This window comes from Lagopus muta, chromosome 1 (assembly GCF_023343835.1).
Source record: "Lagopus muta isolate bLagMut1 chromosome 1, bLagMut1 primary, whole genome shotgun sequence".
NCBI lineage: Eukaryota > Metazoa > Chordata > Aves > Galliformes > Phasianidae > Lagopus > Lagopus muta.
This window is the reverse complement of record NC_064433.1, coordinates 85,328,688-85,348,567: the sequence shown is the minus strand read 5'-3', so window position 1 is coordinate 85,348,567 and position 19,880 is coordinate 85,328,688. Positions and strand designations below refer to the sequence as shown.

Below are 19,880 nucleotides of genomic sequence, written 5' to 3'. Positions count from 1 at the left end.
GCTCCTGAAAGAATGGAGGGCTCTGGTTGGGAAGAAGAGCAGCACAGTCTGTGGAAGATGTTATTCCCAATTACTTCATACTTCCCTGGCCCAGATTCAGAGATCACTCAAGTGCTCACAAAGTTGCTGCTTAGCTAATTAAAATCAGGACCAGTTTCAACTTTCCTTCGTATGCCAGAATGCCATTTGTGTTGGTCAGGGTCATAAATAATTGAGTCACTGCTAAAGCAGAGCCAGAAGCCTCAGAGGGAAAAACCTGTGAGTAAGGGCATGATGGGCAGGCATGAAAGGCACACTTTGCACCCATGCGGTTTTACATCTTGCTCATGTTTGAGTCAGCACCACTGATCAAGAACATGTCTTAATGCAAAGAACATTTTGCACTTAGTGAGCTCTAGTAGTAACTTTTCTGCAATGATCTCCAGACAGGTAAGAACCTCACAGGTGGTGGGCAGGTGCAAATGAGGATGCATTCACACGCATCACACACACGCACCAGAAACCAAAAATAAGACAAAGCACCACTTGCTTCACCTTGCCCATTTGATACTTATTCTACTCAAGATTAAAATTAAGGATTACAGATAAATACATGAGTTTATTGTTAGCACTCTCATTGCTTGCTGTTACTAAGTCTGTACTCCAGGGAACTGACGGTCTCCAGGGTACACAGCATTTGGTACACAACATTTCATAGATGAGGGTTTGTTTCTGATCCTGCTATAAGCCAAGTGAGATAAGACTGCATTACTGCTACAAAGCTGAGACCAAGTTGTAGGAAAGCATCTCAGATGCACGGGGGGCCAAAGTCTCTGCAACAGAACTTTACAGATTACAGAAGTAAACATATATTAATAAAGCTACTACAATCTAATGTTTACTTTGTCCTTGTATGAAAAAAAAAAACTCACCTATTAGAGCTTTGTTTCCCTGAAGACTATACTGTATATTTAATAAAAGCCCCAACACATCAACAATAATTGTGATTGATGATTCAATTGTGCACTCCTTACAAAATAGAGCACTCCTTACAATGACAGCTCTTCTAGTGCAAAATACAGATGCCCATGGATGTTTCATCTCACCTGAGCTTTTGTGTGTCTTCAAGTAACCTAATTACCACAGCTCTATGTTAATCACTTTCTTTGCATCAGATTCTGAAAGTCATGGCTCATCTGTACACTCATCTATTCCCCCGATGATCCTTTTTCTTTCAAATTTGAAAAACCTCAATTAAAACAAACCACTAGAGGCCAGACTTGGCTCTCTTGGTAGTCTTGCACCGCCTGAGAAACAAAAAAAAAATCCTCCCCTATTAGAGATGGCATTTGTTTACCCATACATTATGTAAAACAGAGACAGCTCTGCATATTACAGGGTACCACCAATACTCACCTGTGTTAGGTGACTGGGAGCTCAGCTGAGCTACAAAGGAAACCTTTGGTCACCCTCACTGCTGTCCATCTCACCCCACACCATAACCTGCCCTCTTCCATTTCCTACAGCTCAGCAAACCCCACAGGTACCCTGTCCACTCACTGTCCTTAGCAGAAGTTCCCAGAGCCCTGATATAGGTCCTTCAGGTAAAATATGCCTTCTCAGATAAAGTGGAAGGGAACAGGTCCTAAACATATCAAACACAGAGATACTTGTCAGGACCAAATTTTTGCTGTCTTCCTCTGTTCTTTTGGGGATGGACTCTTGCCCAGCGTCTTGCTTGGATATTTAGAGGACTGCCAGCTCTATGCTACCAGCCCCAAAGGACCTAGTGTAAAGCAAGAGAGCAACGAGTCTTGGCAGATGCACAGAAACCAGCTTTATTTGGGTGATCCTGTGACCCCACCACATTGGCCACACCAGCCAATGCTATGGATAGGTGGTAGATATAAGACCAAAGACAACATGCCAGAGCCAAATCAAGGCTCTGGGGATGAAGTCACTGCAATGGGGGAAATCATATCTGTTAACTCAGGAGGACAGGGCCCACACAGTGGTCAGTTATGGAATCAGGTATGCATTGTGTAAGTCCTGCTCTCATTCTTCTTCCAGGATATCCTAGACTGTCTGTCTTTGCTACAGGACTAGCCCCAACTTTTGAACAGATCCCAAGTGAGCAAAAAAACAAACTGGAAAGGACCTTGGTTGGTGCCTACCCCAAGGAAAGACAGTTATGTCTCTACGTTTAGCCCAAGGAGCAAATGGCAACTGTGTGAAGGACCACTGCCCTGGGCTTTTTTTTCTTTCCCCCCCCAAAAAAAGTTCTCTAGACCTCTTGTTTCCCTTTCATGGCCACAGACAGCTAAAATGCAGCCTGGACCTAGATAAAAGAAAACAGGAGGGAAAAAAAAAAATACAATCAACTTAGTCCCACTACTTAACTATGTGGAGAATTCTGTGCTTTGGTTTAATTAATAATATAATTTGTTTTTATGGAGTATCTTCCAGCAGTCAGCTCTTTTGCTAATTAAAAAAACCCACCCAAGAGTATTCCACAATATTTGGGATAGCCTTTCTGCTTTTTCTCTATCCATTCTCAACATAGCTTTTTTTTAAAGTACCCAAGATAATCTTTAAGTGTTACAGAAAATAGAATATGGAACTGTATGCTTGGTGCTCAATTGTATGTTCAGTAATTTATGTTAGATAGTGGGACCAACATGCACCTGTGATGTAAGATGATGCCAACACAGATTCAATTTATCTATTGTCTAATTATAAACTACAACTTAGATTAATAAGCACCTTCTTAATTAAACAGTGGGCGTCACTCCTTGTTGTATGTTGAAATGGCTGCTGGTAAATATCACTTCAGTGTGTTGTCTCCTATTAACTTCAGCACTCATCTTTCCTTATGAAATTACTTGTCACGCAAAGAAACTAGGTTTTAACGATGTGCTTTTTTTCCCCTCAGCATCTGCCATATTTCCTCCCAGGAAGAAGTCCTTAGAGACAAAGGAGTGGAACAAAGCTAGCAAGAGCTCCCCTTCCCTCAGAATAAGAAAACAGGAAGGGGAGGCAGGAAATCAGCATGGCTTAGCAAGGATCTGCTGGTCAAACTAGGGGAGAAGAAGAGCAAGAGCAAGTATAGACAGGAAGCAAAGGCATGCCACCTGGGAAGAATATAGGATGCTGTCCAGACTTGCAGAGATGGGATTAGGAAAACCAAGGCACAGACTGAACTGCCTATGGCAGGGGGTTGTAACTTGATGATCCTTGAGGTCCCTTCCAACCCAAGCCATTCTCTGATTCTATGAGAGCACAGAGCATGCCTTGCTGGCACATTTAGTGATTTTACTTGCTAGTATTAATTTCATTGAAAAATGAGTGTGAAAGGGTGATGTAATAGCTTAGAAAAGAATCAACCTGCTCACTTTTTCAATTACATTCAAGGTAAATTTTATCCCGTAGCATCAAAAGATGTAGGCCACATTCACCTTTTAAAGATGTGTTTCCACTTGTCTTCCAGCACCTGCTCACTATGGATCCAGTTCAGAAAAATGGGCACCAGAAAAACTGTCTCTGCCATCATGGCCCAAAATGATTTATCGTCACTAGTAACAGGCTCTGCTCTTCACCCAAAGAAGTAGACAAAAATTTCTAAGATTATATATTAAGGAACTTATCCTCTCAGCCAGGAGAAATGAGAAAGCAGATTTAAGAAAAAGTAACTCTCCAACAAAGTCTCACCTTTTCCCTACCTCCAACAAAGCTAAGAACTTGTAGTCTTCTTCTCCTCAGTCATTTTTACATTTTCCTTCTCCATCCATTCACCTTTATGACACAGTCAAGAAAATAATTAACTAATTAACAGTTTTGCAGTGAGTTCTGCTCCAGTGAGCTCTTTAGATATTGGGTATTTCAATCTGCAATCATGCAGCCCAACAACTTTAATGATGCAGGCAGTTTCCAGCCTAACATTACAGTGGAAAAACAGAACAGAACACTATTTTCTCTTTCTTTTTATTAGCACGTCTGTGAGAATCAGCATGGAAGAAGCAGTCTTTAGAAACAAATTGTCTAGCAAATTACATACAGAGCAGGTATTTGTATATATTTCTCTTTAATCATATATAAAGAGTAAGTCTCTTCCTTTTTTGGATAGAAGCTGAAGGGAAAAACGTACCATAGAAAGGCAAAGGATTTGCATTCATCGTCTGCAGTACTCACTTCAGTCAGTCTGATTTTGCTGAATCTGCTGTAAATATAGTAAGCATTCCCAGGAAACTGCACTTGAATCTTCATTTTTACTTAGAAAGAATTTAGTAATGTGTCAAGGATTTTCAGCTAGATGCAGGAACAGTTAAATTACTAAGTTCAGTGCAACGTAGATGTCCAAGCATCTGTCTGCAGAGAAACATGGCTATGTACCTTTCTATACATACAAATGCTTGTAAGCATTAATGTAAGTTTACACAGGTGTGTAGAAATACATGATCTGTCATACTTCAGAATGCTGTATCATCTGTTTCTCAGTCTGAAACAGATGGAAAAATAAGGGTTTTTTTGGCTTTTTATGTTTCTTGCCAAGTTTTCTATTTTATCTGAATGTACAGATCTTCAAAGTGCTCTCCTAAATGGTTCTGATTTTTATTCTTGGCAGGCATTTCATATGGAGGTTAATAAGCTATTAATGCCATTGATTAAAGCTCTACTACCTAGGCTTTATTTACTTAAGCTTTAGGGGAATTTCTACAAAATTCTTTAAGTCAATCTAGTCTGTGTAACAGGATCCCACTTCAGCTAATACTAGATTGTCTCTACTCATGTTTCCATCCTTCCAGAATACCAGTAGAATGACCTATTACACTAACCAGCTCAATTCAGAATGAGACATGCAGCTTCCTTCTCTGTTGCCCAGAAGTCACTCATCTGTTTTACTAAAATCCTCTATAAGGAGTTGTTCTTTGTCAAGGGCCCCGTGAAAAGCAACATTACAACTTCCATTTTTTTCTTGTTCCCACATCTGTACCTTGTGTGGGTATCTCTTAGCAACTACAGGATCTTTCGTTTTCCAGCTCTTCACAAAATGAGGTTGAACAGTCCCCACTCTTCCTCTCTACAAACTGCTGCTTTCACTTCTTTTCTGTCCCCGCAAACCCACTGTACCCTAACACCGCTTCCCTCTCCTTACAAGCACAGCCTGCTTGCTATGATAGAGGCAATTTCCTTCTCTTTCCTTCATTTAAGCTCAAAAATGAAGCACGGCTGAAAACTGTGGCAAAGTGAAGTATAGTCAGAAAGTGGAAAGAATAAAACTTCAATTAAGACTCTTCATGTCTTCTATAAAATGGAAATATCCCAGAACATCAAGACAAGGGAAACAGATGATTTTTTTGTTTGATTCTGGTTGGTTTTTTTTCTTTGTTTTTTGCATTTGTGAGTTTTGAGGGTTTCCATGCAGAAAGATACAGAGAAAAAGCAACTCAACTCTTTTTCCAATATTTTAATACAAGGCAAGCTAAATAAAGTGGCCACATGATGCCAGCATTGTCTGGGAATGAAGAGAAGGCTCTTTAGTCTAATCTGAGCAGATTTTTTTCCCCTATTCTTGTCAGATTTCTTTAATACCCACACATCCACTCTCTCATTCTAATTCTGCTGCATCCTTCTCATCCAGCCTTTTTTGCAGCTCACATAGTTCACCCCATGAAGAGCATGAAGTCCTCCTTTTACCTTTTCAAGAGCTACAGAGTCTCACTGAGTCTGTGCTTAGCAGATCATCATCTTACCAAGTCTTGCAGCTCCTAGCAAAGCTAGTTCCTCCTTTCCTCTTCTCATAAAAGCAGAAAGCACAGGCTGATTCTCTTTACACACAACGAATTCCCTCAGCATTGTCACTTCACCACTTGCATTTGATTTTAGTGCAATTCTGAATTCATGTTCAGTGGATTACTGTAGGCCATTACAAATTTTGATCAGGATTACAAGGAAGGGAAAGAAGATTAGGGGTGTTTGTTTCTCTGAAACAGCCTTTCCCAGAATATTTCCCCAAACCTAGTAGGTTTGAAGCAAGAAATCTCATGAAAAATGTCAGAGACATCTTTACTTCCATCCATGAGATGTTCTATCATCTGTGGCATGTGCACACAATTCTTCAGTGTTGGAAATGTTAACAAAAAAAAAAAAAACACAAGAAAGCGTTGATAGAGGAGCATTAGGAAGACCTCCAGCCATGCTAAAAACATTTAGAAAAGCCAAGTGGAAAGTGTGATCTGCAGGCCTTTGACTCTAGCAAATGTAACAGCATGTGGTTTTTCAGGAAACAGCCATCTCTGTATAACAAACTGCCCACTGGCTGGGTCACCACAGTCTCAACAGCTTCAAGCAAAGCTAAATCTTCCAGCATCTACTATTTGATCTTCTTGCTCTGAGACTCTGAATTCTTCTGGTCAGGGAGGAGATTGAAAAGATTTGCAAACATAGCACCCCATCCTTCTCTTAAGTATCAAAAAGATGCTTCAGATACAAAATGATAGCTCACCTCTTTAAAGTACTGGATAACACATTAAGAAAGTTCTTACAAAGGCATTTTGTGCTCTATGCCCACACTTGTACATACACGATTTCCAGGTGAAAGAGTTCCATCACATTTTTGTACGAGTGCATTCAAGACACCCGCAGACTGACAGATGAGCTACATAGTCTTATTAAAATAAAGCCTCCCTTCAGGGTCTGAGCTGTCACTCAGCTCCAGACAGCTGCATTTGTTTGTCTCTCTACCCTCACCCCTCCAGAGGGTCCTGCTTCATCTGCCTTCATTCCTTGCCATGACATACTGAAACAGATCAGAAGTACCAATCACACCCACTCTTTCAAGAAAGAAGCACTGGTAAATCAGTAATTCAAAGAACAGTGGTATTTCAAAACATTGCATTTTAGAGGACAAATATACAGCACTCACATCTGACAAATTACCATTACATTACACAAGAATCTATATTCCTCTCTGAACATTCTTCAGCAAAGTTAGATGGAATCTCCATGCAGGGGACTGTAGCAGTATACCAGGACTGTCCTGAAAGTAGCGCCTCTTATTTTATTATGCTGGCCATGACATCAGAGGTGGATGTTTCTTTTGTAGAGGTTGGACCTTCCCAACAACATTCCCTTACATTTTCAGACAACTCTGTCTTTTAACCAGAGGGAGGATGGACTTTCTCAACAAGGCTGGATGATCCTGCTCCGGATAAAAAGACTAAAGAAGGTTTATAATTCAGGTGTCTGTCAAGAGTACTACAATCATTTGAAGTCTATTGTCTAAGACTCAGTACCGCAAAGGATGTTGGGAAGTTGCACATAGTAAAAAGAAAGGGGTTTTGCATCAGAACTGAGAGAACACATAATACAAGTGTCAACATGCTTGTTATTTGTGTAACAAAGAGCAAAAAGCATATCTTAAATTGAATGTCTTGGAAAAGTTGTATGCTCTTTCAGAAAAAAAAGCAACTTTGATTAACAATCACAGCAATGCTCTTACGTGTAGGAATTTAAGTTCAGTTACACTTCATATGAAACTTCACTTTTTCTAGAAACCCCAGAAATGCAAGTAAATAGCACAAGAAATTTCAGGTAACTTTTGTTCACCACATTAACTAACCTAAACAGTTGAAGCAGATATGTCTCTTAACTTCTGCTTTTCTATTAATTCACCAATCTATTCCTACAGAAAGGAAATAAATGTAGAATTCTACATTTCCCATTTCCCCTGGATACTGGATAAAAGTCCTCAAGCCAAAGAAATGCAGATCTTTAGTACTAACGGATTCACTCTTACTTCAAAAGTAGGCTAAAAAAAACTTTACAACACATTTCTCATCTATGCCACTTAGTAAATTATTTCAAGCATTTAGATCTTGACTACACTATGGCTCTCAACAGCACTGAAATTGAACTGGTTTGTTTTTCTAACAATTACTCTGGTCCAGATAGCTACATGTTTTAAGGCTGTGATAAGTTGGTATCATCTATTACACACAAGCATTTGTGAAATGCACATGTTTGCATACAGGTATGTGGCAGATGGCTATTGCTTGTAAAATGTGATAACGCTGGCACTGGAAGAGAGTAGTGTTCCCTCACCATATCATAGGACCATTTCAGTTTCCTGTCAAAGATAAATGATAAAATATCATCAGCCAAAGCTGATTTGCAGAGCCTGCAGAAACTACTTTTCTTTCACGGGGGACTTGACAAACCTCTATGAATAGGACCAGAACTATGTGGATATGTCTGTCTAGATTTCTGTATGAGTTCAGATCAGTATTCACTTAGCTCACAGGCTACCAGGAACTGGGACCACAATTTGTTTGCACATCACTTAGCACAGAGAGGTCCATAGTGCCAAGCAGCAGCAGCACCACCATCTGCAAAGCAACTGCAGTCTGGACTGAGCTGCCATGAGGATGGCAACCACCTTGTGTGAGAGCCGGGAGCTGGGGTTGAGGCTCACAAAGGCTTTAGAGAAGGGAAGTTGGAAACAATATTGCTCACAGAAGTTATGTGCTCTTTTAAAACTTGACTCATGGGGAGTTTCCTGTACATCTAGAGAGGAAAGTAAAACCACATGAGCATAAGATCATAAAAACCCTTAATATATACACAACAGAAATTCCTGGGTGACTTTCAGTACATCAGGTTATTACAGACGACTCTTTACAAGGATACTGGGAACAGCATCACACACACTCACCTCATTCTTCCCCTCAACAGGGTACCTGCTTATGGCCGCTCCTGAGAGAGCACAGGGCCCAAAAAGCCAGTACAACTCCTCACATGTGCTTACTCTGACATTAAGAGATACTTGCATGGAAAGAAGAGTTGCCAGTCCTGACCTTCAGCTGAACTTCCAATAGCCAACCCACACACAACACATGGACTGAGAATTTTTAAACAGATACAAGTTATACAAGTCTCAAGGCTTACAAGAGACTCATCTCTTCCAGATGCATCCAGGTCACAACGCAGCAGCACAGGTTGCGCTCCCACCACAAGCCAGGTAACACAGCTGCGCACACAGCGCACTCCTGCTCAGACTAGAGCTACCTGTCCTGACAAGATCATGTGCCACAGAGGAGTGGGCTTTCTCACTCCAGGACTGCATTCAAATAATCATTGTTGAGTAAGCACACACTGATTTGTATTCTTAAGTCCTTCATCACCTTCAAAGGTGAAAGAATTTTTTGTATGGTGTGCACTAACATCTGTTCTGAGATTAATACACTGACACCATTCGAGTCAATTAAAGACAGTATTGATTACTCTGCCAGGAATCAGTTCTTAGGACTGGCAGTAAACCCAACAAATTTAAATTCATGACATAGAACCATAGAATCACAGAATTGCTCAGGTTGCAAAAGACCTTCAAGATCATCAAGTCCAACCACAACCTAGCCATACTACCCTAACTCTAAGAACCCTCTGCTAAATGTCCCTGAGCACCACATCCAAATAATTTTAAACACACACAGGGATGGTGACTCAACCACCCCCCTGGGGAGCCTATTCCAGTGCTTAACAACCCTTTCTGTAAAGATTTTCCTGATATCCAATCTAAACTTAGCCTGGCGCCATTTCCCCTCGTCCTGTCACCAGTGAGAAGAGACCAGCCCTGCTCTCACTGTAAGCACCTTTCAGGTATTTGAAGAGAGCAATGAGGTCTCCCCTCAGCCTCCTTTTCTCTAGACTAAACAGCCCCAGTTCATTCAGTCTCTTCTCATAGGGCATATTCTCCAGAAGTGCGACTTGGGCATATCAGGCTCAGCTGCAAAGGTACAGTCTACGTTAAACATATTTGTGTGGCAGTGTCAATTACTGCAGCCATACAGCCAGAACTACTACTCCAGATGCTCCAAAAAGGAACAAAGTATCCCAGGCTCATACCACCGCCACATCATGTGTATACGTTGTATCAAAAGTTGTGTCTCCTATTTATTTCCAAGGAGACTACAATTGATACAAAGATCAAAATAGCACTACTTAATATTACAAATTCCTCAGCTACAAAACACTATTTCTCAACATAGGTAATACCATCAACTATGGATTTTCACCAGAGATGAACAAGAGCCTGCATGCTGTGCTTGTAGAAATCTGCACCAGCAGAGTTGACCCACTGTCGCCACTGCTGAAACACACGGCTCACATTCACTCATTGCAAAATTCAGCAAGCATTGATGAGTATCAGTGAGTGCCACTTATTCCACATGGAGGAACTCAATGACACTTTTGCTTCATGTGCACTCCCATGTCAGACACCATTTTTTCAGACTGCCCCCTGCTGTCACACAGACAGAGAATACTGTTGGGAAGGTTCAACCTCTATCGACACACCACCAACAGCCACCTCTAATGGCATGGGCCAGCATAATGAAATAGGAAGCATTACTTTCAGAGCAGCCTTTGTATGTTCACCATGTGCTCATACATTCCCTCTCACCCCCCTCCCCACTAGCCAGGCAGCTGTAAAGCCAGAATGATGGAGACAACTAAGGGCATTTTCCATAGTCAGTGTCAGTTGAGAAAGCCCAGGCAATATACCAGCGGTAAACACATCAAGCTGGAATCATTTTGCGTGGGCACAAAGCATTTTTTGTTTCCAGAAACAGTCTTGTCACTACTTACAAGCAACACAGAGACCATTAAGCCAAGACAGCCTCAAGGATATATACAGATCATGCCTCACTGGGATTTGAAAGCCATCCAATTTCGCATGTGCAGACCTACACCCTGGCATTGCCACACTGATGCCATGGCAGTACCACTGCTGCCAGCACTGACTCATGCAAAGCCAGACAAGACATCTCCACATGCCTGGCCCCATCATGCCTCTAACTCTGCAGGCCTGGTCCTGCATTGAATGTAGGACACACAGCAATTTGCAAACTGTGATCTTGCTCTGAAGGATGCAGCCACAATAAATCTACATTTTGCTGTCACAAGAGCCTCCAAGCCATCACTACAATCGCTTTGTAAGTGTTAATAGGTGCTAACTGGAACAATAAAATCACAATACCAGTAGCTCCAGCACCACAGGAGAGATCCCCACACCAAGCAGCTGTGAGCAGGCAGCTGCATGGCACACTGCCACGGTATTTGTAGAGAGGCCTGCTCTAAGCAGAGCGTAGCAGGAAGCAGAAGTGCTGTCTGCGTCAGGAAAAGGGAAAAATATATTGGTCAAAATTGGATTTTTTCTCCTCTTTATATCATAGTGGGAACCAAGCCACATACTTCCCATGCAATCTTGTGCAACAGCCACCCGTGCTTAAGGACCCAGACAAACTTCTGAATAGATTCTAGACCTATTCCACTTGCATAAAAGTACACTTCCTCTAACACAGTGCGTATGGTAACTTCCATGCATAAAGCTAAGAAATATGAAATAATTTTGAGCTGGCTTGGTAAGGAAACAAGCGGCCCTACACTGAACACTGGATTTCTCAATGGGGCAGTTAGGTTATTATCTGGAACTGCGGCTCTGTATAAGATCTTTTTAGTTCAGGACCGATCACCTTGCTGGCAAGCTCAGAAACACATCCCACCAGTGAGTGGAGCTCTTTCTGCAGCTTTAGAACTACAGATTTGTATGGTTTTTGAAGCACAAGTATAATTAATTTCTCATGTATGTCAAATATTTTGCCCCCTTCCTATTAGCTGCTCTGAGAAATTACCAGGCTTTCATTACCAAAGATGTTTAGTTTTTGTTTTTGCTTTTTTTTAAATGGATTGAATTTAAAAAAAAAAAAAAAAAAAAAAAAAGCAGTTCAAGAAAAGCAATCCATTCTTGTTTTTCATTGGTACAAGCTGTTTGATAGCAGTCAGCAAAAGACGAAGGCTTGTGATACTCCAAGTGCTACAGAGCAACCATGTTAAGTATCTGTGTAAGGCTGAATTCTGGTAAACTTTTCTACTCCCTAACACCAAGGAGGAACAGTCAAGATGCCTATGCATGCAGTCCCAACAGGGAAACAGATGTTTAAAATCGTGGTATCACTTTAGAGATGATCTCCACAAGGCTCCTTTATTCACATGCCAAAAGCAAGACTAGCTAAGATTCCAAGGGCCTGGATTAAATCCTTGTCATCTTCAGGGGCACAGTAGTTTATGTCCATACAAGCAAAAGGCGGAGTTCCAAGAACCTGCCTGAGCCAAGCCCTTCCACATCTGTCCCTTCTTCCCCTTAACCATATTCTCAGTTTTGTGGAAAGGTTCCACTGCTTAGCACAGCAGAAGTACTTTGTAAGCAATCATTTACTCCTCACATCAGCTCTGTGTAAGTGGTCATATTGTATACCCAAAGAACTGAGAACACCAGTTTCCTAAAGCCAAGTTACAGCACACAAAGCACATGCACAAATACAACATGGCAAAGCCTCATAAAGAACCCCAGTCATGGAAAAAAACAGAGCAATCACTGCATCGCTGCCATAGATTAAAATGCTACAAATCACAACAGATCAGTCCATGAACAAGCTTTTACTTTGCTGCAAAGTTCTTCCATAGTTACACTTCTGTATACGGATGTCTTTCAAATGATACTTAAAGTATTAATTAAACAGTGTGTGTGAATTAAAAATATATACTTTTGAGAAAAAAAAAAACACATTAGTGCTTCAATTCCCATACCAATTCAAGGAAAAAAGCCATCAGAGGACTATATCTACACAGCATCTTACATCAGAGAAGAGTTAAACAACATGAATACATCATAGTGTGTTTAATGAAAAATGGAAGGAGAGCGCCCGAATTCCATACCGCAAGCAGAGAAAAGACAGCTTCTGTCTTTTCTTTAGAAAGGAGCTTAAATACTTCTTCCCTATCTGGAGGGCTGATAAGAATTATGGCTTTATTGCCTGGCCATGGAAGACACTGGCACAGGTCAGGCAGACCTTCTGCACGCTCCGATTCAGGATGACCCACTCACCTCTCACATCCTCTTTCAGCCTGCCTATGCTGATGTTTTATCATCTAATTTCTGCTAACTACAGACCTTCAGCTCCTTTTGAAGATCAACTAAAACAGAGCAGAAACACAAGATAAAGAAAAGCATCCCTGGACAAATAAGACATTCTTGAGTCATGTTCTTTTCTGGTAGAAGACTTCAAAACATATTTAAATATCAGTACATCCAACAAGCTTTGGTCAGTCACCTTCAGAGTACCAGGCTTCCTTGACATTGTGACAAGGAGGAGACACAGACAAATTCACAAACTGAAGGAGAATAAGCAGAGGAAAAATAAGGTCTTAGGATTTGCTGCCTTGACCAGCTAAAGAGATTGGCTGGGAGCAGGGTTTAATGAAACAATTTTTTTTCACCCTGAATGAAAAAATACCCTGTTTCAATAACTTAGGGGAACCTATCCTTCATGGCTGTTAGACCACACTGCCTATGGGTATTGAGGTGACTATATCAGAGTACATGGGGATGTAAAAATGCTGCTGTTGATGAACATAGGGATGCATCTCATTTAGGAGACCATTTGTCTGGGAAATTTTAAACAATGCTACAAGGCAAGAAGGGAAGGAAAAGGAGTTGAACTTGTTCCTAAGAACACACATATTTAGAGTTACATTCACTCTTCTTTTTAAACTATTACTGAATATCAGAGGAAGCTTCTAATCCTGGGGACATCAGAAAGTGTGCTCAGCCTGCTCAGATTACTCTGAAGCTTCAACCAGCAGATGGTTCACATGGGCAGTAGAACTCAGCTCTACACATGTACCCCTTATTGCCCACCTCTGCTGGATTCCGAATAAATAAAGTGGAGGTGGAAAAGCAGTGTGGGGGGGAAAATCATGCCCTTTACCAAGGGATATACAAGGGGCAAAGCAGTCTGACAGGGTCATCCAGCACTATGCTCTGGGGCGGGCAGCCTCACAGCCCCCTGCAGAGCTCACCCTGTGGGGTCCCCTCCTGACTGCACCCCACACACAGCAGCACCTTCAACCTCTCACACACGCTTCACCAGGCACCCATAGCTCCCAGCCACATATTACTTAGATAATTAGATATTATTATACGTAATTAATAAGTTCCCTTGAAAAACGCATGCAAAGAAGCTTTCTCCGACAGCCCCACACAAGTCAATAGATGGCCAGCTTGGGCTGATATGCTCTCAGGACTCGCCATCCAACAGGCTGTTCCTGGCAGGGCAGGCAGCAGTTACGGGAAGCTGTGTTGGCAGAGCATTACTTAACTCCTTGCTACTCACATCCCAGCAGGCTGCTACTGCCATTCCTTCTGACATCTGCACTTCAGCAACATGAAAAGGAAAAGCACCTCCAAAAGGAAGTAAAAGACAGGAAAACCCCGGGACGCAGCAAATGTGAAGGGTTTGTGAACCTGAAGGCCTGTACATGGGGAACTTGGCAAAACACACTGAAAAAGGCTCTTTACCTTCATTGACAGCTGAGATATGAAGGGTCAGAGGGTGAAAGAAACACTTGAATCACAGTCAATCAGAATCAGTGCTATTTTTCAAAGAATATCAACACAAACTCCCCTATCCTCCCCCCATTTAACTCTTTTCTTCTGCTCAAGGAACCCAACCTTGACCAAACCAAAGCTGGTATTACGATGTCAGTCACAACTCAGAAATACTCGTTTTGAGGTTCTTGGCTCAGGCACCAGTTTACTCCGTGACCTTGGGCAAGTCATTTAATCTGTGCTGCATTTCAGCTCCTAATCCTTAAAGTGAAGACAATGCCTCACGGGCAGATGATGAGGTTATTAATGATGGCAAATCACCATGAGGATGGAAGAAACGGGGGTGATCAGGGCCATAGAGAGATCTGCCTCCTGGAGGATCCTACCTGAGATCAGAACTCTCATAAAGCAGCCACTATCTAATTAGCAGCAATTTCTAATGATGTTTCAGCCTCTCATACTGAAGTTGTATTTATTATTAAAATATGGCTAAGTCAAAATCCATGCACTGTGGGCTCACTCTTGCACAAAAAAAGTTTGAGCTACCAGACTTGTTCCAACAATTTGGTCTTCACCTTCCTGACTCCATGCTCACCTTCTGTACTTGTATTTCTCCCTTGTTCCCCCTCCTGCAAAAGGGAACACAAGCACCTGTAATGCCTAACTTATGAAGGGTGAATATAGATTAAGGTCTGAAAACTGGTAAGGAAGCAGATGCTCTCCAAATCACTCTCAGGTTTAGTCTCTTATTCAAACTGGATGGCACTATTTCAAAATAAAAATAGACAAGTGGCCACAACTGTAAGACTCCTGGGTTTTCACAGAAGGGCTCCCACCCTGCCCAGCACAGTGGTTCCTAGTTGATCCAGCAAAGTAACAGCTCTACAGCCCTCACCCCAATCTGCAGCTCAGTTACAGACAATACTGCTTCACAGGGAGAGGCAAGAAACATCCCCAGGCATGCACCTGATTTCTGACCCAATCACTGAGATGCCCTTCAGCCATCCATCTCCAGCATGACACTCAGACCCTCTTTTGTTTAATAAAATGTCATGCGTTCATTCTTGCCAAAAATATTTTCTGATCTGATCCAGATTGTGAGCCCTATTAATTTGTAGTTGCTGAGTTCTTGTGTTTTTTTGCCTGTGAATACTGCATGGTTACACAGTGGGCACGTGTATAATCAGCAAGGATGATTTACTGAAAGTCACGATAGATTATGTCATAAAATGGGAATAGCTCAATAAGTAGCTGTTAATTAACAACTCCACTCAGCGGCAGGTTTTTGTCCTTTACCCTCTTGAGCTGGAAACCTTACAATCATGATTACTTTCACTAGTTTTAGAAAGTATCCCAACTTGTGCTATTAATTAAAAAAAAAAAAAAAAAAGAAAGGAAGGAAGAAAAAGTCAGTGAAGAAATTCCAACCCTGCAGTGTGCAAACAGCTTTTCTGCAGTGCTGACACAGCACCACATTTGGGAACAAAATCTGCTGCAAGTTACGGAATCACAACTAATTTAGCATCATTACTTCAATGATTATGTTGAATGAGGCAAGAAAAGATTACAGCAAGGCTACAGAAGACAAATATTTAAAGTGGAAGGGATTACTGAAGCATAAAAACGCATTTTGGAGCTTGAAATCCCAGCATTCACTTGACTTCATCTCTGATCAGCCACTGGTGGGGCAGGACGAAATCCTACAGTAGTATTTCGCGTTGTCACTGAGAGCTTAGTAACAAATCAGGCTAGCACTAGAGTAATTTTGAAAAGCTATTACCACCAAGATGAGCACAGCATGTGAATGGCAATTCTTCCCACCATCTCCCTCAAGAAAGCTTCCACTACTATGTTATTTGTATTTTTGTTTTTAGCATCATGAATGACACAGTTGTTTTGTTTTCATTTTTATTTTCCTGTCCTCTTGAACAGGACATCTTAAATTCACAGGTGAAGCTTTTGGAGGCAAACTGTTTTTGCTGTTCTCCTGAATATATTGTATGGGGACACAAAGTCAAAGGAGCTGAGCATTCACTCTCTGGTAAGGAGTTCCCTCTAACAAGACCCAGACCATGACTCATTTTTAAAAATCCTCCAGCAGCACAGTACTACCTTATTTTGGAGGCCAGAATGTTGTGTGCCTCTTTTTAGCTTCTTATTTTCAAAGAGTCAAGGGAAGAAATTTAAACAATAACCCACAGAGTTTGGCTTGTCACGTTCCTACAGCGTTAGTCAGAGAGGATGGGAGGAGTGCGAGAACAGAAACCACAGCAGTGTAAGAGGTGTTGCAACAACACACGTTCTCATTTCAATGCCTCAGGCTTGCCCCAGCTCCTCAAGGGCTTCTGCCTGCACCAGGATGGCTGTTTCATGAGTATCGGTCGGGAACGGTGCAAACAGCTTCCACCCTGGATTCTATGAAGGCAGAAGGAGGAGGAGGACAGAAATTGAGAAGTCTCCAGAAGAGCAAAAACAACTTGCTCATGCTGGCATCAGGAGCCCACCATGGGACGAACATCATTTCCAGCACTGGCACGGGGCATCAGTGCGTCTCAGACCAAAGCATCCTGGACTGCCGGACAGCAGTGTACATACATATCCAGACCTTGTTTTTGGTGCCTTGTTACTGCCAAGAAAGGCTTTAACAGTAGTGCAGTTGTTAGCCCTCCTCCCCTCAACTCGTTAGCCCACCTATGTATGTCACTGCCACACACAGCAAGGGCTCTCTGCACTGCTACCTCTGGTCCTAGGTTGGGAAATCAGCATGCTTCCTCCTCCTGCCCCCATCTCCAGATCACAGACAGGTGAAACAAGCCAAGTATGTGTCAGCAATAAACAGAGGTGATTAGCAGAAGCATGCCACAAGCAAGTGCAGAGTAACCCTTCAAAGACATGGTAACACCTCAGCAATTTAAACAAAGTGCTAAACACAGTGGTAATTTCTCCAGAAACAGACAACGCAAGCAAAACAAACAGTTCTGCTGCTTTCTGTTGTGTTTATGCCTTGGTTTGGATTTTAGACTGAGATCATATTCATAGGATAATGTACAAAGCCTCAGGCAAAAAAACAGCAGCAGAAGAGCTTACACTGGAAAGGGAAGGAGCAGGAACCTCAGTACAATCAGGCACCGAAAGTTACTTTCTTAAACAGTCACAAATCCTAATACCAAGGCTGCACATACTGGGTGAAAGGGTAAATGGAAGCCAAATCAATCATCTTCTGCTCAAAAAGGCACAGAGTTTCCTCATAGCTGTAAGCCCAGTGACATTCAGCAAACAGGTTTACCTCATACAGATAATCAATTCCAAGACCTGAGAGAAACACTTGGAGGTCAGTGGGCATAGCAAACATGCAAGTCAGAAGAATTTGGGGGAATCAGTCCCATTCACGCAGGATGATCAGCGCAACTCACTGCCTTGAGACACAGCTACAGAGATGCACAATCTTCACAGAACAGAATTGTTTGAGTTGAAAGGGATATTTAAAGGTGATCTGGTCCAACTCCCTGCAATGAACAGGAACACCTACAGCTAGATCAGGTTGCTTAGAGCCCGTCTAGCCTGACCTTGGATGTCTCCAGGGATGGGGCATCCACCACTTCTCTGGGCTTAACCGTTCCTGAGGATCATATCAATTAAGTTGGTTTTAAAAGCATCCTCTTTTCCACAGAGAAAAAATTTCCCAGGCTCAAAAACGCATCTCAAAACAGGAATTCTTGTCAGAAAATAAAATTTTAATTACCTAGCAATAGCAGTTATCTCTGTTTGTAGCTACTGCCAGTTTAGCAGGAATAGGCAAACAGTAGATGCACCTCAAATTAATTAGCAAGTATTTCTCTAGAGGCTACACTGATATAAATTCACTTACTACTTCATGGATGTCTTAGAGAAAACAAGGGCATTAAAGAAACTGTAGTTAAGTTAGCACAAACAATCTCCAAAGACATAGAAAAATTAAACATAACCTCACTGAATTATCACATGCATTTAAAAAAAAACAAAACAAATCAAAAAAAAAAAAAACAAAAAAACAGCACAAAAGAAGGCATTTGTTTTCTGGAAAATGCTTGGAGAAACTAGGAAAAACTGTACCTTTTGGTGTCATTGTTTTTGTCATTTCCTGCTTCTACAGCCAAGGAGACATCACACCATCCTGGCTCTCTTCTGCTCCTCAATACAAAAGAGTGAAAATAAGGCACCTCCTTTCCAGGCCTTTACATGGGAAGAGCTTAAAAGCCCAGGTGAGTCTCATTCAGAGATGACTTTCCATTTTTAGTTTAAAGCCATTCCCTCTTATCCTGTCACTATCAGACTGTGTAAAAAGTTGGTCTTGCTCCTGCTTATGAGCTCCCTTCAAGCACTGGAAGATTCACAGCTGATTTGACTCTACCAGGAGATAAACAATGGCTCCAAAATTGTCTAAGTGACAGGACGGTTTAAAACAAAACAAACCCAACCAAAAATTCAATCATGATTTTAGTGTAGATACATTCAGAAATTTAAAAGGTTTGAACTCGTTGGATTAAGATTTTTCTCAGTTTTGTTAGTTTGTCAGAGTAGACACTTTGTTTATTTGTTTGCAGTGCTTCTCATTGCCACCAGCAATGGAAAGTGATCTATTTCTATCTACTTAATCCCCTTTAAAAAAACAATCCAGACTACAGTGAAGTCATTTTGGTAACTTGATGCAAGTGTTTATAAATATGTTGTTGTTGGTATGCAGCAACTGTCTGCTCTAACCAATTTAGAACATAATAAAATGTCAGAAGCTATTTATTAACCTATACATTGGAATCATGAATGCAATGTTTGGCTTGGAAAATTGTTTCTTTGAATTTACCGAAATGCTGTGAAGTTATGACCAGTACTGCAATGACACTGCCCTTAACCATGAATTTCCCAACCTCTGAGCATGTGGATTTTATCTGTGCCGTGTGAGGGAAATGCACCATCTTGCATAGCAACTGCAAGTGCTGTTTATTCATTTTGGGTTTGAGGGTGGAATAAAGAGTCTGAGTCACAAAATCTCAAGCCATGTTCCAGCTTCCTTAAAATCTGGGAGCGTTCAGAGTTTATTGTCTCTGTGGCAATGAGACCACTAACATGTTTTCTTCATTTATGTCTCGAAAAACATTCATGTATTGAAACCCTTCTCACAGGGTCAGACTGCCAACATTTTTTTTCAGAAGCACTAGCTTACTAGCATAATTCCTTTCCCTGGGTGTTGTTGCCTTTATTACTAAGACACACTGACAACATAATTGTCCCACACATCTTTCTCCTAGCATGGGACTGCATATGTGGGATTTGCCAGCTGGTAATTAAGTCTGACGCTCACTGCTGAAGTCTGTTTGCAGCTGTTGTTGGATAAAACACAGCTGGTGCCTTCTTAGAGCCAGCAAACTCTGGCAGGGGTTAGTCCCAGACCCTGTGAGGTTTCAGCTGAATCCCATCTCTG

General features: G+C 41.6%; 1 protein-coding gene across 5 annotated transcripts in view; it reads right to left on the bottom strand.

Annotated features, from left to right (window-relative positions):
* Positions 1 to 19,880, bottom strand: part of ZPLD1 (zona pellucida like domain containing 1) — a 161,656-nt gene that overhangs the window by 86,475 nt on the left and 55,301 nt on the right. The window contains exon 1 of one of the 5 annotated variants that reach the window (XM_048966098.1): positions 18,515 to 18,617. The exons of 3 other annotated variants lie outside the window; for them this stretch is intronic. Coding sequence is in view for 1 of the 2 variants with exons in the window: in XM_048966067.1 (XP_048822024.1) it covers positions 18,515 to 18,539 (25 nt within the window). In the remaining variant the exon portion in view is untranslated. Of the gene's footprint in view, positions 1 to 18,514; positions 18,618 to 19,880 lie in introns of those variants that run through there. One more of the 5 variants, XM_048966067.1, reaches the window with a different exon arrangement.